This window comes from Apus apus, chromosome Z (assembly GCF_020740795.1).
Source record: "Apus apus isolate bApuApu2 chromosome Z, bApuApu2.pri.cur, whole genome shotgun sequence".
NCBI classification, from domain to species: domain Eukaryota; kingdom Metazoa; phylum Chordata; class Aves; order Apodiformes; family Apodidae; genus Apus; species Apus apus.
Genome location: NC_067312.1, coordinates 58826476 through 58849772, shown reverse-complemented (window position 1 = coordinate 58849772; position 23297 = coordinate 58826476). Strand labels below are relative to the sequence as shown.

The window sequence follows — 23297 nt, the reverse complement described above, 5'->3', positions numbered from 1 at the left end:
CATTCATTTTGATTTATGGTTCTTCCAGATACAGTAACAGTAAGTAGGTAAGCATCATTAGCTTGCCACTACATCTCTTTCCTTAAGTGACTGACTTTTCTCTTGGACAGATGTCTGGGTTGCAAGGTGGATCCTGGAGCTTCCCACACTTCCTCTGCTCCTGACAGAAAGAAAGAAGCAAGTGCTGCCCCAATGTCAATAAATTCCCCAGCACCCTTCCTAGCACATAATAAATATACCCATTTTGTAGCAGAGGTTGTACCTGCAAGTATAGGTTTATCACGGTGCAACACAGCCCCCGTGTGGCATAAGGCCCTCAGTACTCCTTAGTGCCCTTTGTGCAGGGTTTTTACTGATAAAGATGCCACCCAAATATGATTTTTTTTTTTGGAGAGTCCAAAATGCTGATTGAATCAGTGAATGGCTGGATTTGAACAACAATGGAGGGAAACAGATAGATTGTTGAAAGAAAAACTGCATCTCTAATTTGTGGCACAAAAAAAAAATAATAAACTAGATACTAGCTGGTGAGGGTAAAAAAATAAAAGCTAGAATATTTTTTCCTGCTTGTAAGAGGTGCCTTCTGTAAGAGATTCTGTGTCCTTTTTCCCCCCCCAAGATCTTTAAAAAATGTGAAAGATTCAACACATAACTGTTTCCCTTCTAAGTTTTATTTTGATCGGAATCAAATGCTATCTTCTAATTTAAGCTGTCTTGTTTGCTGCATATGTACAGATTTATTGATAGCAGTGTCTAGTTAGGAAGGCCTGAGCACATATTTTCTTTACTTTCGTGGGAATCATCAGCACTTGTCTTGCAGGGACAGTAAAAGCTCAGTTCTCAACAGACAGAAAGCACCCAGGGCATTTGGAACATAAGAAGCAGAAATAGGTTTTTTGCTGGAGCTGGCATGGCTCTTCCTTGAAAATATTTGTAATTTTGTAACTCAACTTAGGTTTGATGATGTTTGTTTTTTTCCAGACAGGCAAGCTTGACCCACATTATCCCAAAATATGTGGTCACAAAGGGAATGTTCTGGACATCAAGTGGAACCCGTTCAATGATTTTGTAATAGCTTCATGTTCAGAAGATGCCACAGTAAGTTTATCAGATTGCACTCTGTTTTATTACCTGCCTAATACACTTTTTGGGGAAGGAAAAAAAGAAACCAAAAGGCCAATGGATGAGATGTGAAAGCATATATATATGCTTATAAAAAAGTCAGGTAAGAGTAAGATTTCTTTCTTTCTCATGAGAGCAGGCCTCTGTGATCCCTTCCAGATCATATACCAAAATCAGTGTAAGGGGGAAGATCTGTTTTGTGGGGGGCTGTGTCTTTTTGGGTGTGTTTGCATTAGAAAAACAGCACATGAATTAAAAATGAAATGACTATATTTAATCATTATGAAACTCTTCCTTTACTTTAGAATAAAAGCTTCAACACAACATAATCTGGAACAGCTATTTCAGATTAATTCCATCAACAGCAAGTTTGAGTTTGGTTCTGCACTCATTTACTCTGTAAAGTCAAGCTGGATCAGTTATGGGATAGCTGAGGAATTTGTATCATACTATTCTGCAAAAAGTGTTTTGTCTAAAGCTAGTATAATTGAGATGCAGTGACATATTTTACTCTGGTGTAGGTGCAGACTAATTGGAAGTTTGTAAGGGACAGTTTAGGCCATGTCTACCCACTGAAAGGTTGATTTTCATGTCCTGTCAAAAGTATCATGTTGAATTCTTTGATCGTGAGGACATCTGACAAACTACTATGCTTTGTTCCATAGATCCCACACATATTTTCTCCCACTAGGTATATTAATTTTATGCCACACAGCATCAGGAAGATTTCCTTTGTTCTTTCCTCCAGCCCTGGCTTGGTGCACACCCTCTGCCATTTCAGCTCTGCCAAAAATCACTCCTGAATTGGACATCTAGGCTCTTTGAATTGGCCTTCCTGCCTAGTGACTTGACTTTGCTACCTTGGATATTCTTGATTATTTTGAAGGCTTCTTTCAATTTCTGGGCTGCCTGTGAGGGTTTTATTTATCTTCCAACCTGTATGCCAGGTTTTCATGCTGTCTCAAAAAGAACTTGTGGCAGGAAGACACTGGATTCTTCTTCCAGGAACTGAGTACCCTTCTAGGGAAAGTAGGACTCTTTTGATCTCCAGGAATTGCCCATATTGCCATTTGTGTCTATTGCCTTTGGTGCTCTTCTTGTGCACCACCAAACAGTCTGGCTACATCTTCTCTGTGCCTTCCTGCAATGTAGTTGAAGGGAGCCAGAAGATCTCACCTTTGCCTTCTTGTTCCTGGACTGAAGACATTCTTTACTTTTTTGCTCTCCTCAGATTTGTTGTGCTCCCATCCCCTTCTTATCTCAGTGGTTTCTGTTGGACCCACTTCACGGGGTCAACATCTATCTTACTTGCCCTGCCTTGTACTGGGGAGCTCAGATTGTGTATGCTGTTGGGACATCTCCACAGCAACTCTCTCTCTGTCCTGAGAGAAGTATGAGGAAGTTTTTGGGGTCCCAGAGGTGTCCACTGCTTCCACTCAGCTGGACATTAGAGCCAAAGCCTTTCTTGCACTCTGCTGTTAAATGCCTGGTCCTCTCTGCTATTTTTGAGCCTTAGCATAAGCCACTGTTCTGCTTGTGTGCAATGATGCATCCAATTGCTCCTACTGAGCTGGGTCTCCTTGGAACTTTAGAGGAAGGCCAAAAGCTTCTGTGAAGATAGTAGAAATTTCCCATCACTCACATTCCTCAGAGGTATCTTGGCCATAAACCAGCCTTTCTGAAGCTTTCCTTGCCTTGGTGGCACCACAGCTATCGTCTGTGGCATGTAGCTGAAGTATGGAGAGTGGTATTTTTGGGCACAGGAGAGGCTGAGTAGCATTGGCAAATGCATCAGACACACATGAATTCAGCCTGCTGAATATCATCTCCCCTGTGGTTAGAGGGGCAAATTTGTGCCTTTTTACTTTGTCAGGTTTTCTTCAAGATGCAGAAAGGTAGATGGCTTGTGGATGGTTCCTGCTTGGCCTGGCAGGTCTGGCTCCAGGATGTGCTGCTTCTTGTACATTAATCATTGGCAATTTCTGCCATTTAATGCATCCTGAGATTCCAGCCAGGGGCTTTTATCTGCTTTTACTACCAACCATTTTGTAGCATGTGGAGTGAGTATTTCATTCTAGGCAGTTCTCAGCATGAATACAACCTATTTTTCTCTTTCTTACTCTCTCAGCTTCATTCCTTTAGTGATAGCTATTGAAGCTGTAAAGTGTGGTGCTTTCTACTGCTGTAGAAGTTCATCTGGAGGCTAGTGGACCCCACAGTCCTTAGGTTTATGAGAGGTTCAGTGGGATAAACACTGTTGAGAAGGGTGCTCATGATCTTTCCTTGCAGGTCCCAGAATTTGTGCCTCTCTTACTTTGGTTTAGAAAACTGTGATCCTCATCAACCTAAAAGTGGAAAACTCAGGCAGGTGTGGCTGCTTTCCACAAACTGTCTGCTTCCAAAAGCATTTCCCTTTTGTTTCAAGTTAAGTCCTAAAATAATTGTGAAAAGCACAGTAATTTTCATTGAGCCAAAGGGTTAATCATCTGTTAGCATCCTAAGTACTTATGCTCCTAAAGTTAGTGTGAGAAAGAATCTTTCATTTTATCTGCATAGGTTCAGCTCCTTTTGCAGGTTTCCTCTATTGTCTTCTTCAACCCAAGGAGGTTGGAAGTGTACAAGGCCAGCTTGGACAGGGCTTTGAGCAACCTGGTCTAGTGGGAGATGTCCCTGCCTATTTTGGGGGGTTGGAACTTAATGATCATTAAGGTCCCCTCCAATCCAAACCATTCTATGATTCTATAGGACTGAGTATTTTTGTCTTCCTGCAGCATCCTTCTAGAAGAACCCAGGGCTGCTCTTATAAGACAGCATACTTTAAGTGCTGAGTGACTGTAGTGCAGTGCAGTGCTGCCCAGTGTCTCTGTTCAGGGCACCTGCTCTGTGGCTACCCCGATGGGCTTTTGTGCACTTTGACAAATGGCTGTGTTATTTGGAAAGTGTTCAGTTTCCTATGGGGCAAACAGTACTATAGCTGTCATCTGACCAGAGGAGTTCTCAGTTCTTTTACCAGGTTGTGTTGAGTGGGTGACTGCTTGGATCAAGAACTGCAATAGCATCTTCTGGAACTCTTTACTGAAGTTTATTTGAGATTTGCTTGTTTCTGCTTAAAGTTTGTTTGGAGACAAGATCTGCAAGATCTGTGGTTTACTTCTTGCCCTTGGGAATGACTTTGCATAATTCTGCTGACAACTTGGCCAGGTTTAAGTGTTGGTTTCTCCATTTAGTGTTCTGGGCAAACAAAAAATCAGAGAACAGAATTGCTCTCTATTAGCCTCCCTCCATCCTCACAGGGGAAGATAAGAGGAAAATAAGGAAGAGTAACTTAAAGGTCAGAAATTAAAACTGGAGCAGATTTACTGGAATAGGGAAGGAAAATAACACATGGGAGGAAGAACGAAAACATGCAAATATATACAAAACCCAATCTTGATGACTGCAGAGATTGCAAGGTCTCTTGCAGCAGGGCTGACTCAGGAGAGGGGTCCATGGCTCCTCTCAGCACACGATGAATTTGGATCCTGCAAAACATGTCGGGTTAATGACAAAATGGGAGCCTATCTGGAAGACCTCTGAGTGCAGAAGCAAGGAAGTAGAGCAGGAAACAGGGCAGGCTTTTAGTCCTCGTGGTTTTTATAAAATATGGCAGGGAGTGGACGGGAATACTCACTTCTCTCTGCTCCACCCCTCTGGGATCTCTCAGGGTCCTAAAGAACCTTCTCTAGTTCCTTCTGTTGGTACCACAGAATTAACCTGGCCCCTCAAACCGTAACAGTTGGATTGCCAAGTTAAAACAAAATGGTAGAACTGCTCACTACAGATAGAGGGCAAAGAGGCTTCTTCAGGTCTACAGGCAAATAGCAGTACTGATTTGAAGGACAGGCATTCAATAAAGTTGAGACCATTCCTATTCACTACCAGGGGAATACTAATATAAAAGGAATAATAGTTATTGGTAAGTTCCATATTGGCTTCTTACTCAAGAATTTGTGTCACAAAGAACCATCCTGTGCCATTCAGGTTAAAATCTGGGACATCCCCAAGCACTTGCTTACAAGAAACATTACCAGTCCGAAGAAGGAACTTCTTGGGCATGTTCGAAGAGTGGGTCTTATTGAATGGCATCCCACTGCTAACAACATCCTCTTCAGCTCCGGCTATGACTACAAGGTGAGTCTGTTCTCTGTGGAGCTCTTCTGGGACACCCTGATCAGCACAGCTTTTTGAAATTTGTTTTAATTTCAAGCTGTAGGATAATACAAAAAAGTTCGGAAGCCTTCTTCAGGGAAAGTTTGATGGTGATCCCAAAGGCAAAAGGACATTGCTACAAGTTCAAAAGGACTTGCTGATTTTCCAGTCTTCTAATGAACTTCAGTCTACTCTGCCCTTCTTTTTTACTGAATTGTTTACAATATGCACTGCCATGCACACTTATTTTGCTAGTATCTGCACTGATGCTGGCTGTTTTTAGTTATAAAAGGTATTTGCAAAGGAAATTAGACTATTGGACATTCTGAGCAGACATGGTGTCCCTAGTATATTGCTGTAAGCACCAGCAATTACTTAAAATGCTGGGGAACAACCACATATAATAGGAAGGCTTATACATGTAGAGAAAAAAGGAAAAAATGAATAGGATACACGAAGACCCCAGTCAGTCAGGCAACAAAGGGCTGATTTTTTTTTTTGTTCTTGTGCACCAGATAATGATCTGGAACCTTGACACCAGGGAGACTGTCATCTCAAACCCAGTGAAGATCCTTGACGTTCACAAAGATGTGGTCCTTTCCATGTCATTCAACACTGATGGTAGCCTCCTAGCCACAGCCTGCAGAGACAGAAAGATACGTCTGATAGACCCTCGTGCAGGAACAGTCCTACAGGTAGTTTGGATTCACAGTTTTGTGTTCCATCTGTTCTCACCCCTCAGTATGTTTCATCTTCCAGGTAGATTCACTGACATTAAAGAAGACTCATCTATACCCTGTGTTGCTCAAAGTACCAGATGGTGTTACTGCCTTCTACTTTTTGTGGAAAAGTCACAGTTATTGCTGAAAACAGGGTTTCTGTATCTTGCTACCATGCTCATTACTCCCTGAAACCCTTGTTGAAGTGCACTGTTTTCATCGTTCCCACCTGCAGTCCTCTGTGGGATGCCATGGGAGGGCCTGGATAGGTGTGCATGTGTACATTTGTCCCACTGCCAGGGTTGTTCTTTTCGCCTGTACTTTGTACCTGTTGGTAACGTGGAGGTGACTGTGTTTTGTAGCTACTTGCAAAGATTTGTGTACACAAGAAGTCCTGCCTACAAATAATAGGGATTGCAAATATGTGGATCAATACTTGCAGAGATTTAATGGACTTTCGGGAATGGTCCTGGATAGTTCAGGCCACCTTTCTCAGATCCCCATGAAGTTCTGCTCACTATAGTTCATCCAGGCTGAGCTGATCCTTCAGATGTGACTGAATCACAGGTCTCATGGAGCATGAAATGTAGCTATGCAACAGGTGCTGCCTCTTGCTCACTAAGTGTCCTTTCTCTTCCTATAGGAGGCCAGCTACAAGTCTCACAGAGTCAATAAAGTCTTGTTCCTTGGAAACATGAAAAAGCTGTTCTCTACTGGAACATCTCGGTGGAATAATAGGCAAATTGCGTTATGGGATCAAGTGAGTTGGATTAGCAATCTTACCCGTATCAGCTTCAGTTTTCTCTCTTTTACTCTCACTTTAACTTCTCCACCTGCCAAATTGCTGGTTTATAACAGCAATTCAGAATTGATCTGTCAAACTCATAATGGGTGATATGCCTTACTCCTATGACACTGTTAACTGAGTATGAGTTTCTGCAGAAGCTCTCAAAACTTTTAGCATAGAAATGCACCAGAACAAACAGAATTCTATGCCCACTGCAGGAACAAATCTTTCAAACGACCTTTGGGTGATCACTGTAGCTCTGACTTAAAAGAAGCTTTTACTGTTCTTACTGGCAAATTGTGAGTGGTACTGGAAAGAGAAATGTGTGCCAGACAAGCCTACTCAAGTGAAGCCCTTAATGGAGAAAAAGATGTGGGATGTTTGTGATTTCTTATGATTCCTGACATTACAGTATTGAGGTAGCACTTACTGGTCACTTGACATGATCTCCTATAGTGAAGGCTGCTAGCCTTATGAAACCATGCTCTTCTCTGCCTGTGTCATACACAGATGTTTTTCCTTTGTCTGCATTGCACTTTGTCCTTTTCATATCAACCACCTTGCAACACAGTCTTTTGCTTCTTCATCGTGCTATCACCCTTTGTACCAGACAAAGCAGTAAACCAGGCCCATGGTTTGCCATTTGGCTATTTTTGGAAATGGCTTCTTAGCATATGTGAGAGGCAAAGTACTGTGCTGCTGTCTGAAGGCTTTCCACAAAGCTAAGCAGTGCTCTGACACACTGTGCTGGAGGAGCTGGCCACATCTCGTTTGAGAACTCAGTGGGAAGGCCTGCAAGGCCAGGTGTGTGCAGCCTCCTTAGGGACAGGCATTGGCACAGGATCTGCCCAGCAGGCATGTTTCAGAGGGCCATGTCCACCCGTGTCATCATCACATCTAAAGAGAAGCTCTGGCTTTCTGGAGCCTGAAGCTGGGCAGCTCTGCAGGACAGAGCATTTATTAACCCTGTATAAGTATTTATGTGACAATAGCCACAATGGCAGCTGTGGGTCACCATACTCTGCTTTATTGGTCCTCCTGGCGTTGCTCCCATCAGCAGTGCAGGGATGGTCTTGTATAAGATATGCCAGCTCTGTGTATGGAGTGGTGTGCTATGTTCTCCTACAACCCCTGTGGAAAAAGACCTGAGGTTGCCAGTGGATGAATAGATGGACATGAGCCACCAATGTGCAATTGCAGCCCAGAGGGCCAACTGTATCCTAGGCTGCATCAAGAGAAGTGTGGCCAGCAGATCAAGAGAGGTGATTCTGCCCCTCTACTCTGCCCAGGTGAGAACTCACCTGGAATACTGTGTCCAGCGCTGGAGCCCCCAGCACGAGAAGAACCTGTTGGAGTGTGTCCAGGGGAGGGCCATGAAAATGATCAGAGGGCTGGAGCACCTCTCTGATGAAGACAGACTGAGAGAGTTGGGGTTGTTCAGCCTGGAGAAGAGAAGACTCCAGGGGGACCTTATAGTGGCCTTCCAGTACCTGAAAGGGGCCTGTAAGAAGGCTGGGGAAGACCTGTTCACTAGAGCAAGTAACGATAGGATAAGGGGTAATGGTTTCAAGCTGGAGAAGGGTAGATTTAATTTGGATGTTAGGAAGAAATTCTTTAGTATGAGGGTGGTGGATCACTGGAACAGGTTGCCTAGAGAGGTGATGGTGGCCCCATCCGTGGAGACATTCAAGGTCAGGTTTGATGGGGCTCTGAGCCATCTGTTCTACTGTTCCCTGCTTATAGTAGGGCGGTTGGATTAGATGACCTTTAGAAGTCCCTTCCAACCCAAGACATGCTGTGGTTCTATGATTCCATGGCTTACCTGCAAGAAGCTGATGGGAGCCTTGCCCTTGCAATAGGCAAATTCCCACTGTGCACTGTGGAGACTGCTTGACTGGTGGTGCACTGTTGTAGAGGTGTTGCCTTGTTTAGAGGTAGTGAGGAAACATGAGTAATTCTGTGTGCAATGCAGACATGTCCTGAAGGCCACTCCATCTTGCTGAGTCTGGTGGCTTGCACACGGGCAAGCAGTGTTTCTTATCATACCTACCCCTGAAGTGTCATCAGGTGCCTGAGATTTTAATGCCCTGTTGATGTCCTGAGGTGCTGCACTCAGTTAAGAGCCAGGGAAAGAGCAGCCATTTCCCACCCAAGGAGCTTTGAAGAAGCCTGTGCATGGCTGTTTGCTCAGGGCAGCTGTTCATAGCCTAGCATCATTATGGAGCTGTGCTCACATGCCTCTGCCAGGTTAAGTTCAGTTAAGGCATCCCTGACTTGAGGTAACTGACAGGTCATTGTAGCTGTCTGTTCTTCCTGTGTCCTTCCTAGAATGACCTTTCTGTGCCTTTACTGGAGGAGGATCTGGATGGCTCCTCAGGACTCCTGTTCCCCTTCTATGACTCAGACACGCATATGCTTTACGTAGTGGGAAAGGTAAGTCCTTTCCAAGGCAGCAAATGCTGGCCTTTCTGATTCTGCTCCTGGCCTGTGTTGCATAAAGCTGAAGTCAAAGATGCTCCTGAAGCACCTTAACCTAAGTATATGGACTGATGGGATGGGCCACTGCAGATGTACCATATTTGCTGCTGGGAGGTACACTGCAGAGCCCTGACTTCCCCACATAGGAATTTGGAGGTAAATATTTGGTTCATTTTTGACCCTGTGTAGCTTCTTGTGCCAGATGTTCTTCTCAGACCTTCATGCTGGACAGTAGACCCTGACTTATGTTCATGTTCTTGGCCTTTAGGGTGATGGAAATATACGGTACTACGAGATAAGCCCTGAGAAACCATACCTGAACTACCTGATGGAGTATCGTTCTCCTTTACCACAGAAGGGAATTGGTGAGTGGCAGCATATGTCTAATGTTACAGTTAGATGGTGACTTCTTTGTTTTAGAGGCTGTTGGGAGTCCACCTCTATCCAAAGTATCATTTAGAAATTAGAGTGGCTCCAGTTCCAGTCCCCACCCACATTTACAGGTGCACAACAGTCAGTTTGGCCCAGCTCACCTATATATCACAGGTACTGTTACAGGGTCACAGCTTGGAGGGATCCTTTCTGGCATTGGCCAGGCAGCTTTACAAGACACTGCTGTATCTTCTGTCACATACCTGGTGAAGCTGGAAGGGAGAACAGTCTAGATTAAAGGTGGAGGATGCTCCTTGCCCTTTGTGAATCTGCTGCAAGATTTTTGGTATTGAACTCTGTTAACATTGTTTCTGCTCTGGGATTTCTCTGATAATGGGTGCTCCACATCTTAATGCCTTCACCCTTATTGCTGGCTTACCTTTTCCTCTACTCTCATTTTCCATATAGAGATAGACCTGCTGTGATTAGGTAACCTCTCCTCCATTGGAGACTCTTGCTTATTACCCTGCCTGCATTCAACCCACTGTTAACTCATTCAACCTACAGAATTTGACTTTCAACCGTAAAATCCTACTGACAGCTCTTTCTTGAACCTTTTCCAGTTTACTCTGTAAGCGATATTCCACTATAGATTGACATGTTTCTAGACACATTTGCCACCCCTCCACAGTACCTGTGGACACTCCCATTCTTCCAGGACTTTGATACAGATATTTAGCAGCATTGGATTTTATGTCTGCAGGATTCCTTAAAAAAACTTGTTGCAAAGGAATAAATTATTTAAAAAATAACTGTAAGATCTCTTTATTATTCAGCTTTTATAATTCTTCCAGTTTACAGCATCTTGATTTTATGTTGTTGAAATCTCTTTAAAAATCATTCAATAAGAAGGAAGTGTACAAGTGTTTTTACAAGGCCTGGGCAAATAAAATCTACTTCGCTAACTAGATCTTTTCTGCTGAGCAAACATACTGCTGCAGTTATTGCACTAAAGCTTCTCTCCCAATATTGCCAAAACAAAATACAATGTAGAGGAGTGGAATTTAGGTTCACATTTAGATTAATGCATAATGTAAGGAGGAACAGTCCTTCATGCAGAATCTACTGTTTAATGAAGTACTTTGGTATTAGTAGAAAACAAAGCTTCCTTAGGACTCCATGAAAAAGGTCTACAAGGAGAGACGATCTCTTTTGTTAAAGGAATTGACATGGTTGTAAACTTTGAACTGTACAAGCTTATGGGAGAGAAATTGTCTGAGGTTACCAGGTATTTAGAGACTTTTGGCTTAGTCAGTCCTGAAAAACAAATGGTTCTGTCTGAAAAAGTTGATATTCACACCCTTCTCATACTCTGTTCTGCTTTGGGACAGAGTTGGGGGAAGGCATAATGGGCTGGAAGGACTTTCAGCCTGACCCATAATAGTTATGCTGGGGTTGTTTGGGTGTCCTGAAATCCCTTCTTGGTGATCCTGAGAGTTGAATACTGTGGCATCACCTGCCAGTTCTGCCTAGCCCTGGTCACTCTGCAGCTTATAAGAGTCATTTATTACGCAGTATTTAGTATTGTTATGTGCCACTGAGCCAGTTTGCCAGTTTTGGCTGCAGATTTCAGACCATGCTGCTGTGGAGCTCATGCAGCGACTCCTTCTGTTGTTTGGTGACCCTTTTTCCATGAAGGATGACACTAACTTTCCTAGATAGACTTATACCCCATTTGTTTCATGCTGTCCCACCAGGAATGATGCCAAAGAGAGGCCTTGAAGTGTCAGCTTGTGAGATTTTCCGTTTTTACAAACTGATCCCAACTAAAAGCCTGATTGAGCCCGTCTCCATGATTGTTCCCCGACGGGTAAGTTAACCCCAGGTCATGTTCATGTCTGGGTTAAATGTCAGTGAAAAAAAGGGCAGTGCCTCCTCTCTGTGACTCTAGGGGGCAGGAGAGTAGGTAGAACAAGGGATTTTCTCTGTTTTGGTCTGAGGGACAAAGCAGGTCATTTTGTGCATCAGCCCTGCCAACAAACCCTGGCCATGTAACTCAAGGGTTAGGTCTCTGTGTAATGGCTAACTTTCTAAGACATGCTCACCAATCTCCTCTGCTTGGGTGCTCTCTGACTGTCAGGTCAACTAGGTGGCTGTTGGTAGCATCTCTTTGACATAAGGACAAAAGAGAGAGAGGGGTTGGGGATGATCTTGGGTGACATTCTTGTGGAGGGAAGAAGAATGAGCCCTGGAAAAAGGGAATTATATGTTCCCAGGTTTCTACCCAGTGGGTGCAGTTGTGTTACAGTTCTGCAGTGTATAAGACACGACCCATTGCAATGAGAGTGGTGTAGAAGTAAGTCTCAGAGCTGGTGTGGCTAGAGAATGATCGTGGTCATGAATCTGTAGCTAGCCAAGGTAGCTACCATGTGGCCATGTGAGCAAAGGTATATTGGAAATGTCAGCACTGAGTACTTCCAGAAATGCTGGAAGGTTTGAGCACCTTGAATTCAGAAAGGCAGCAACGCTAATGCTCATTGCAACTACCAGTCAGGTATGTTCCTCCAACGTTATGTGCTTGGCCAGTTAACTAATATATTGAGAGTTGGGTTAGCCTGTGTCAACAGCCTCCCCTAGTTGGTTGTCTGGATGTGTGAAGACCTTAGTGGCAGGAATTAAAATAGGCCTTCAGATGTTTCCTGGTTTCAGCTGGGATAGACCTAGAATAGTCCTGTGTTTTGGATTCAGTGTGGGATTCAGCATGACAAGAATGTTGATAACACACTGATGTTTTGGATTGTTGCTAATAAATCAAGGACTTCTCAGCTTCCCATGCTTTACTTGTGTGCAGATGCACAAGAAGATGGGAGGGAACAGAAGCAGAGCAATGGGCCCGAATTGGCTGATTAAATATTCCATAAGATACCATGTCATGCTCAGTATATAGAGGGGAGTGGGCTGGGAAGTTGGGCTCTCTCTCTTTCAAGACTGAGGCTTTGGGGTGTCTCTCCTCCAGGATCACTAGCCAAGGAAAAGCTGGGCATTGGTCAGTGGGTGGTGGGCAGTTTCACTGTGCATAATTTAATATCTTTTTTGTTCTATTATTATTAATATTTGCCACAATAATAATGATAATGATAATTACTATTTCCATTTTTAAATCATTTTTATCTCATCCTACAAGTCTTTCTACCTTTCTGATTCTCTCCTCCATGCCTGGGGGTGAGGTGGTGGGGGTGAGTGAGCTGTTGTCCTATTTAGCCGCCTGCTGGGTCAAAGCTGGACACTCCATCACTATCTAGTATGTTCCCCCTAAGCCAAAACCTCAATGACATGGACTTCTGTTTGCTTGTAGTCGGAGTCATACCAGGAAGACATCTACCCCTTGACCACTGGAGCCCAGCCAGCGATGACAGCAGTAGAGTGGCTGAAAGGAGTTAACAAAGGTCAGCACAAGGAGAGCACCCCAGCCCTACAGCTCCCCAGGGCTTGGGTAAGCTGCTGCTGGCTCTCTGCCATGTTAGCTGCTAGAGAAAGAGGAAGGGAGAAGAGAGATACCAAATGTGGCTGTAAGCTGAAATAATTTGGTGGCTAAAATATTTGCCACTGTGAGCTCTGGAAGCCAATACAATCAAATGCATCCATGTTTATCCCCACAGGTTGTTAGAATGAATTGTTTACAGCTCATTTCTGAGTGTGGTTTGGGTGTGCTAACCTGTCACCTGCCTCCTTCCCTAGGACCTGTTTTGGTATCTTTAAGACCAGGGTCTGGAGCTGTGAATTCATTACCACAGTTTCTTGAGCAAGAGTCACTCATGAAAGCTACTGACCAGAGACAGCACCAGGGTTGTGGAGGAAGGATGCCACCAGAGGGCACACAGAAGCCAAGTGAGATCAAAGACAGCAGAAAACAGTGGAAAGTGGAGGAGGAATTGCCAAAAAATGAGCAAATGTGCCTCTCCAATGGCTTTGACATATTTGAGTGTCCACCACCAAAAACTGAAAATGAGGTATGAATGTCTGGGATGACGGTTGGGGCTGTGGGAGGAAGCCCAGAGACACCTGGCAAAAGGATGTCATTCACAAGGTGACAGAATGCAGGGAGAATTTGTTTTGCAGATCTGGCTCAGTGTAAGCTCTTTGCTTTTTATAGGGACAGAAGCTCTGCATGCCCTGGCTGCCACGTGGGAAGCAGAAATGTGGCCCAGCAGCACCCCACCTGAGGGAGTCTGGAAAGGAGGGAGCAATTGATATGCCTGTTTCTTAGGCATTCTTGTGGCACAGGCCTGCTTGGTGGCTGACTGGGCACAAGGAGATCCTTGGGAACTCCAGGTTCCGGAGAAGGGACAAAGGTTCATGCCCTGTAACCCTTCTATGAGAGCCACAGAGAGCCTGGTGAGGCAGCAGGAATGCTTGTGGAAGGATTGGGTGTACCTTGCTCCCTCAGCACTTGGTGCATCCATGTAGTCTTATGCACCTAACCATATTGTGGACCCTGACATGGGAAAGGGGCTGGCTGTGCCTCTGCCTCAGCACCATGCTGCTGGGGGGCAACTTGGCAGTGCAATGCCACTGAGGCTGGCTGCTGGTTGCAGCCTACACCTGCGAGTGGCTCCAGAAAATGTCCTGGCAGCTGCATGGTCTGTGTTCAGTTATGGCCAGCCTCCTCCCTCTATAGTAACAGAGCTTGTACAGTAGTGATTTGCAAGCCCCCATCACTGGCAGCTCAGGGATATTTTCGAGTACATGCAGCTTGTTTGCTGTTAGGAACCCTGGAGGGATTTCCTTCCCATAGCTATGCTAACGCCTCCTTTTCAGCTCTGCAAGAGTTCAGGATCTGCAGCGTGATGGGGCAGGAATTTCCCTGTGGTGTGAAAAAAAATATATGCTTCTCCATGTTTCTAACATGCTGCCCCAATGTTACAGAAGCAGCCCTTGCAGAGCTGGGTGCTCTGCTGCATGCACTGTGAAAGGCAATGCTACTCCCAACTGGAGGGGACAGAGCATGAGAAGATTTTTTAAAAAAAGAAGTAAAAGGACTTGCCTGGGGTCAGAGTAAGATATGCAACACATCCAGAAATTTGAACTGCAAACACTTTATGTGTCTGTGCTTCCTTTGAGTGTTATGTCTGTGTTTTCTTAGTGTAAGGGAAGTAAAATGTGACTTTTCTTGCAGCTTTTGCAGATGTTTTACCGGCAACAGGATGAAATCCGTAGACTACGTGAGCTGGTAAACCAGAGAGATGTCCAAATTAAACAGCTGGAGCTGGAGCTCAGAAACCTCTGCACGGACCCAGGCAGATACTGAGGGTGCTGTCTTGGAGCTCTTTGCACCCCTGGCAACTGGAGCAAACTCCTGTTTCTGCAGATAACTCTTCCTAGGTTTTTTCGGGGGGAAAAATTGATGCTTCAGGTAGCATGGACTTCCTTGGCTTGTGGTGGACACATTTCCCTAATCATCAACAGGCAGTTCCTGATGGACTTACTGCACTTCTTCAGGCTCCCCTTGCTTGCCTGCTCACTCATGTCAGAAGCTCGTGCATTAATGCTAGTGGAAGACTTTGGAAGATCTTGCTCTTCTGGTCCTGGAGAAGCCACCTCTTAAGCTTTTGAAAAAAACCAGTTTTGCTGCCTCTTCCCATGACATGAGGATGGGAGACTGAAGGCAGATTCCAGCTTGTTGTCCTGCCCCTGGACCCAGTAGTGTGGCTCCTGTGGCCACTTATCCTCCTGCCCTGATAAACCACTCTACAGCGGGGCTTCAGATGGTGGAGGCACCATCCTTGGAGGTGTTAAAAAAAATGGTTAGACATGATGTTTCAGGAGCTGGTTTCATGGGTAGGGGTTATAGGGTGATCATCTTGAAAGTCTTTTCCAACCTTGATGATTCTGTGATTCAGAGGCATCTCTAGCTCCAAAGTGGTCATCATGCTCCCCTCTTGCCTCATAGCTTGACCCTGCAGCTGGGTGGCTAGGCAAAGCTGTGGCTGCCCTGACCTGGTGCTGGGGATAGTCCTGCTCTGAGCAGGAGGCTGCACTGGGGCTGCAAAGGGCCAACACTTTTGTGATAGGTAAAGGAGAGTTGATGTTTGCAGGTCCTACTTTAAAGGGGTGGCGGTGTGGACTGGTTCTCACCAGAGAAGCTGCAGGTGCAGCAGGGTCTCTGGGTCCTTTCAGTCAGTGGCCTTCTTTCCCTCCTTCTGCCAAAGACCAGGTGCAGGTGGCTGGGGGCCATGGTCCTGTGGTGCTCATCAGACAAATGAGGACAACATTTAAAGCTGCACATGTTGGAAACAGGCAGCTTGCCAGGAGGGATTAAAAGTGTGAGGGGGGAGGTGGATCCCCAACCCCTTGCAGACCTTTCAACAGTGGTGCTAGAAGCGTGACGTCAGCCACAGGAGGATCATAGGACCATGGTAGTCATGAACAGTCCACCACAGCTGCAGCTACTGCTTCCTTAGTTCCCAGGTGCGAGCACCTTATCCTATGCCTGCAGCCACCTGCAGCTGCAGGCTTCCTCTTTCCAGCTGTGTTGTCTAGCTCCCTGCATCCCCCAGGCTGCCCTGTCTCCTGAGGCCCTGCAGCCACACTCATCTGTGCCCTTAAACACCAGCTCTTTAGCTTGCTGCCTTCCTCAGCCCTTTCCTTAGGGCGAGAGGAGCCACAGGATGCAGGTCACGTCCTTGGTTTAAGGCTGGCACCTGTCACCAGCTTTATGCAGTCTGGGTGCAGTGTGCAGCACTGAGGGAATGCACAGACCTGCCTGCCTCGTTGGGGCCTAGGGGTATCCCCTCATTTGTTCCCGTGCTGTGGGGCAAGAGAGTGCACTGTCAGTTGCTCCAGGGTTTGAATGCAGCAGCAGCACTGGAGGGGGGAGTGTTTTTCCTTGCCCTGAATGCAGAGCTTATGGGAATGTCTTAAACCCAAGCAGCGCAAGCAACCACTATTTAACCTGTAACTCTCCACCTCTGTTGTGACACATGTAGGAGTGAATATTATGCTGTGCTAGTTCCCTGAAGCCTAATGATTTCCCAGAGTCTTAAAAAACAACCAAATAAAAAATGTCCATAGTAAGAAATTCCTACAAAGGGACTCCTTAGCAAGGGAACTAAAGGCTGTGCACTGCCTGTGCTCATGTAAAATGCTTCTCTTGTTATTCCTGAAAACAACAGCCAGCAGGGAGCTCATGGGCACTACATACTCGTATGTATGAGAATCACACAAAGACTTTGGGATCCTTTTGCTCTGCTGCAAGGAGTTCACCCAGCTTTCAAAAATATTTCATTCATTTCTAAATAGCAAAATCAGATGTGGGTGCTGAATAGCCAGATACACTGTTGTTTCTTTCTGCAGCATTACAGAGTGGGGGTAGTTGTTCTTCAGGAAGAGTCTTTTAGCGTCAGTCACTTATTTAATACTACTCTTTCTATATTAATAACAAAATTGCTGAAACCAACTTCAGCTCTTATCTAATCCTCTAGAATGGACTTTCCTGTGCCCTGGGAACACTCTGCATTGTGCGGTTACATGCAAAAGCAGCTCACCCCAGATACAGAGCTTTAATTCAAACACATGGATCTTACACCAGAAGTGGTCCGACTTTCTCACCAAAGACAAGAGCTACGTAAGAAATTGACAAGCTCCCATTTTTTTAGCCGTGTCAAAGAGGCCTGACAGCTTCAAACTTGAAAGCTTTTTTTACAGAGGATAGCCCTAGGGAAAGGACCTTCTTGGTTCTCAAGCTATCATTATCAGAAGCGAGAGCACTTGACAGGGCCTCAACAGTCCAGGGGGTACAACACTTCTTTTTCCACCATGTGTTTTATTTGCTGGATTTCTTTTTCCTTATTTTTCATACATAATAAGTTATTTAAATTATTTCCAAGTTAAAGTAATTTTTCAAGGGGATTTTAAAATCCTCTTGAGGACTGTTTCTTTGTTATCTTATGACTGGCTGGTATAGAAAATAATAAAATAATTGGCCACCTTAGTATTTATCCTAGGGTTCTGTTGATCTTAGCATGTTTGGACACAAAGTTGCTTTTATGTAGGCTTTGCTGACAACATAAGGTGAGACTATTTAATTAAAACTTCTTTTTTGGACAGTGTGCCCATAAAAGCTTAGACTGTGAAATGTATTTCAATTTGGAGCTTAAATACAACCATAAATCTTTCACACAGAGAAAAAAAGTGGATGAAATGGAGTTGTGGTAATGAGCTGTGCCTAAATAGACTTAAATGATCATTTTAACAGTTTCTAAAACTCCTAGCAGCTTTGTAAAACAACTGTAAAACATGGGGATAAAACCAAATTTGTGCAATGATAAGCAAATGTAACTGAATAATAAATATATTTAGAGTTTTACTTTTTGATACATGTAAGATTGTTAGTTTCTTATTATGATTGTTTTGTTGAAGCAACTAAAAATTAAGCTGAATTAAGGTCAGAAAGGAGTATCACCTGCTGTCTCTATTGCTTGTGTAAAGTTGTGGCCTTACATTACTAGGCAGGTTGTACATGATCTTACGTGCATAAACCTGTCTTCTTACATCCCATCTGCCCTTGATGCTACAAAGGGGTGGCCATTTCAAACTGTTCTGCATTATACTGCTGTGTACGTTGTCTTAAGCAAATTAATCTCCCTGGAGATGCAGACTGCGTGGTAAGGTGTTTCCTGACTGTGCTGCCTAGCAGTCCTCCTGCTTCTCTTGTCCACTACACTCTAACCAGGCTTTTTTAGGTATTCCATCTGAGAAGGGTTTGATGTGTTAATACCAAATTTATTTATTTGAAGACATTAGATGTTAGATGGGATTTTGATTGAGCAGAGTGAAGCAGCAATCACAATACAAGCAAATATAGCAGTCACAAAATCCAGTTGGATCACAATGCAAGTGAAATTCCCACTGCTGGTCTGCAGAGTTACTTGCCTGCTGGATTTCAAGCCACTGTTGTGCCAAATTTGGGTTCTTCACCTGGTGTGCAAAGAGTCGATCAACACACTCAGTCACGATATTTGTCTTCTAGTCTGCAGAGTAGAGTGCTGGGAATTTTACATCAGCCAGCACACCTTTCAGGAGACACTTAGGATCTTATACAGAAAATAGTAACATAGAAAATCACAACAAAATACATAATTGGTTTCCGATGATTCATATACCACTTCTAACTATACGTGTGTATCTAAAACATTTAGAGAAGTTACCAGATTAGCATTATCATTATTTGCTAAGGGGTGTGGATTTTTAGCATTAAAATTAGGTAAGGTAACTAGAGGTTATATCTTCATCCTACCAGCTACTACTAAATTCTTGTTCAATCTCAGTAAATTTTTCATTTTCTTACAGAGCCTGCTTCTAAACGTAACTACAACTTAAGGTATTGGGCATCTAACCATAGAGACCCATTAGTCTTTTTGCTGATTTCAAAACAGAGATTGTCACATCCACTCACTTTGGGAATCTTTACCTACCAACATCACCACAACACATCATCACAACTTCACTCTCTACACCAGATCTGCTGCCAACTGCAAAATAAACTCCACTCGAACCTACTCAATAGTTGTTGCTCTCATTTTGTTTCGCACCCTGACGATCTGTACCCTTGGTGTGCTCAGGGAGCTGTGAGCTGAAGCAAGCATGGAGCTGGTGCTACTCCTCCTCATCTGCAAAACTCTGCAGTTATCCTTGCTGAACTTCATCATGTTCCTCCTTGCCTAGTTCTGCATTTCTTCTGTTGAGGTCTCCCTGAAGGACCTGCACAACCTGCACCTGCCACCCCTTCCACTTTTGTGTGCTCTGCAAACTTGATTGAGGGTGCACTCTGTCCCATTCTGCAGATCCCTAAGGGAGAGGTTCAACAGATTTGGATTTGTTTGGTTAATTGTTTTATATTTTACCGGCAGAAATCCAGGCTGACTACTCCTGAGAACCTTCTGATTCTTCATGCCTTTGGAAATGCTCTCCAGGAGGATTTTTCCCCGCCATCTTCTAAAGGACTGCATGAAGCTGACTGACCTGTAGTTCTTGTATCTTCCTCTTTCCTTGATTTGAAGACAGGACTCTGTGCCAGTCTTCTGCAACTTTTCCCAGTCGCCACCACCTTTCAAAGATCATTGAGGGTGTCCTTGCAATGTCATCAGCCTTCTTCTCCCCCAGCATGCTTGGGGTGAAATCCTTCTGGCCTCATGGACTTACGAACATCCAGGGTGTTGAAGTACTCCCTAAACTGGTCCTCCCTATTCTGGTCCTCCTCAGCCTCATATACAGCAGATATCCACCACAGCAGTACTTGTTTTTCTTTGCCAGCTCTCATTTTCCTTAGGTCTATGTGGAAGTCTGTAGATTCTGCCTATGACTACTGTGCTGGTGGAGATCAAAAGGCTGCTGTGAGCAGCAGCTGTGCAATGAGTGGTTCACCTGCAGTATCTGTTGAATCCTCCTCAAGCATGATGGAGAAACCAACACTTGGTTGCCAAAGCCCTTAAGCTGTGGCCCTGGAACCTGCTAGTCACACTTGATACATCTCAGGTCACCCCTGGCAGTATCTTTGGTATATAAATGAAAAAGCAGCACTATATAGTAGAGGGCCAGATGAGCTGGGGTACCCTTTGCACAGCATCCTTGACAAGAGACCCAGACAAGCAGTAAAACTCCCTGGATGATAAATCTTTTTGGCACATATGGGGCTTCTGACCCCTGTAATGGACAGTAGTCTCTAGATATCACTTGTCACTTATCACTTCCTTCTAGTGATCCTGAGTGGCTCAAGTGTACCCAAGAAATCCTTTTTTTGTTGGCCCTACCAAGGCTGGGACCAAAGTCAGATGGCTGGAGCTACCACTCTTAAAACCTTGCTCCTCTGAGCTTCTGACAACTTCTGCTTGTCTCAGAAAAAAACCTCTTCTGAATAAGCTCTTCATGCAGAAGTAGAGGAGAAAGGTTTCTGAATTCCATTTTCCAGCATTACAACATGGCTAATAAGACTACACCTAGTGCTTTTCAAATGCCTGTTTGCAAAAAAATGATGCAAAATAACCTGTTGAAGTGAGTTCTTGAAATGAGTGTATGCGTGAGTCAAGATGGTTTCCTATTGTTTTGGGTTTTTTTTCCCGTTTTTTCCTCAATGTAACTTTGTATATCCAACAACTTGTGATCCAACCACAAACACCCCTGAGCGTCCACAGAGGAACGGACTCAACAGCAGAAGGGGTTACCTATGTTTTGCCTCTTTCCCAGCACTCAGCCATCAGTTATGGAAGGCATGGGTGAGAGACATGGAAGGTGGCTCACATCAGTATGATTTTTATTTTCTTTAATAGGAGAGAGCTTGGATTTTAATCTGCTTTAAATGCTGCCTGCTGCATTCCTCCCTCCAGATTATAGTAGGTGACAGTGCTTCTTGCTGCAGAGGTCTTCTGCTTTGTGTTTAATTTGACGCATTAAATTTTCACCACGGACATCTTTGGTCAGATTTTGCAAGGTCTATGAGAAGACATCAGCAGTAGCTTAACGCAGCTTCAGGTCTATATGTTTTACTTGCCAAAGTCAAATCTTTGCACTGAATCCGTATTTCAGCAGGGCTTGGGGCAGAAATGGACATGTGAGCAAACTTGAGTAAGGAATAGAAAATACACGTGTAACCCTGAGAGCTAGTCTGTAGGACAAAATCACCTGAATGTGAAGGTAATGTGTTTTGAATATGAACTTACTGCCTCCTGGTAGCCCTTACAGAACCCATCAGCTTATTTGACTTAATACAATTAGGAAATTAAGAAAGCCTAATTCTTATGCTAGTTTCAGTGTATCTTTTTGTGATACAAAATGTTTAGGTACATTTTAGGAGTAAGTCTAGCATGTTTGCATTGGCTAGGGAGTTCAGCCTGAACCTGGTCATTGCAGGAAGTTTTTACTGTCGTAGGCTGGGACCCGAATTAATCTCTTCAATTCTTACAAAGATGCTTCTGTAGAATTTTTTCATGTAACTTTTATCGGAGTCTTTAACAACAACAACAACAAAAATTAATAAATCATTGTAATTTGTGAGACAGCTTCTTTGGGAAGACTTCAGTGAAATTATGCTCAAGCACTGTTTTAATGAACTAGGGTACTGAGCAAAGACACTTTGTTCCACATGGAGGCTGAAAAGTGGTGGAAGTAGAAGAACTGAAGCATTTGCAGAGAGCTGCAAAGTAAGGAAATGATTTTACTTTCCTTTGCTGCTGAAACTACTTGAAAATAGATTCAAGGGAGGAGCTGTGAATGTGGTGATGTTCTTAAGGCTTGGATACACTCTAATTGGAAGTGTGTCTCACAGCTTTTTGCAGCCATAAATTTTGACTGCCCACAAGCCCACAATTGCTTTTGGTGGTGGTGAAGTAAAAAATGCAGTCCTCCTCAAGCTAAATACAGAGGTGTCTTTAAAGGGAGTGAAGAACCCTGAAAAAGTGAGAGGCAGATGAGAATACTTGCCTTTCATCTGAGAAGAGTGCTGGAAATGGATGTAGGTGTTTTGGGGGTAATGGAAGTGAATCACAGAAGCTCAGACCTAGGTACAGACAGTGCTTTTGGCCTTGTAGGCAGAGGGATGTCACCACTCTTTGGGAAACTTTGCAAGTCTCTGGAAGTGAGTAAGATAGTTTAAAAAAAAAGAAAAAAGAAAGAAAGATAAAAAAAGGAGTAAAGTTGCTAAGAAAATAATATGCAGTCAGTGAAAGAGTCATAGAATCATAGAATCATAGAATCCTAGGGGTTGGAAAGGACCTCGAAAGATCATCTAGTCCAACCCCCCTGCCAGAGCAGGGTCACCTAGAGTACATCACACAGGAAGGCGTCCAGGCGGGTTTTGAATGTCTCCAGAGAAGGAGACTCCACAGCCTCTCTGGGCAGCCTGTTCCAGTGCTCTGTCACTCTCACAGTAAAAAAATTTTTCCTGATATTCATCTTAAACCTCCTATGCTCCAACTTGTATCCATTACTCCTTGTCCTATCACTGGTCTTCACTGAAAAAAGCTTAACTCCATCGTCTTGACACTCACCCTTTACATATTTGTAAACATTGATGAGGTCCCCCCTCAGTCTCCTTTTCTCCAAACTAAAGAGACCCAGCTCCCTCAGCCTTTCCTCATAAGGGAGATGCTCAACTCCCTTAATCATCCTTGTGGCTCTGCGCTGGACTCTTTCAAGCACTTCCCTGTCCTTCTTGAACTGAGGGGCCCAGAACTGGACACAATATTCCAGATGTGGCCTCACCAATGCAGAATAGAGGGGGAGGAGAACCTCTCTTGACCTACTAACCACACCCTTTCTAATACACCCCAGGATGCCATTGGCCTTCTTAGCCACAAGGGCACACTGCTGACTCATGGTCATCCTCCTGTCTACCATGACCCCCAGGTCCCTTTCACCTACACTGCTCTCCAGCAGGTCAGCCCCCAACCTGTACTGGTGCATGGCGTTTTTCTTCCCCAAATGCAGAACTCTACACTTGCTCTTGTTAAACTTCATCAGGTTTTTCCCCGCCCAAGTCTCCAGCCTGTCTAAGTCTCTCTGAATGGCAGCACAGCCTTCTGGTGTGTCAGCCACTCCTCCCAGCTTGGTGTCATCAGCAAACTTGCTGAGGGTACATT

The 23297-nt window shown here is 44.3% G+C and overlaps 1 protein-coding gene across 1 annotated transcript in view; it reads left to right on the top strand.

The window, feature by feature from the left end:
* Positions 1–18048, top strand: part of CORO2A (coronin 2A) — a 60128-nt gene extending 42080 nt beyond the window's left edge. The window contains exons 3-12 of the mRNA XM_051641851.1: positions 982–1098; positions 5143–5292; positions 5826–6005; positions 6673–6789; positions 9145–9249; positions 9563–9659; positions 11424–11536; positions 13022–13112; positions 13405–13676; positions 14843–18048. Of these exons, the coding sequence (XP_051497811.1) occupies positions 982–1098; positions 5143–5292; positions 5826–6005; positions 6673–6789; positions 9145–9249; positions 9563–9659; positions 11424–11536; positions 13022–13112; positions 13405–13676; positions 14843–14974 (1374 nt within the window). The 3' untranslated portion in view covers positions 14975–18048. The remainder of the gene's footprint in view (positions 1–981; positions 1099–5142; positions 5293–5825; positions 6006–6672; positions 6790–9144; positions 9250–9562; positions 9660–11423; positions 11537–13021; positions 13113–13404; positions 13677–14842) is intronic.
* The last annotated feature ends 5249 nt before the right edge of the window (positions 18049–23297 follow it).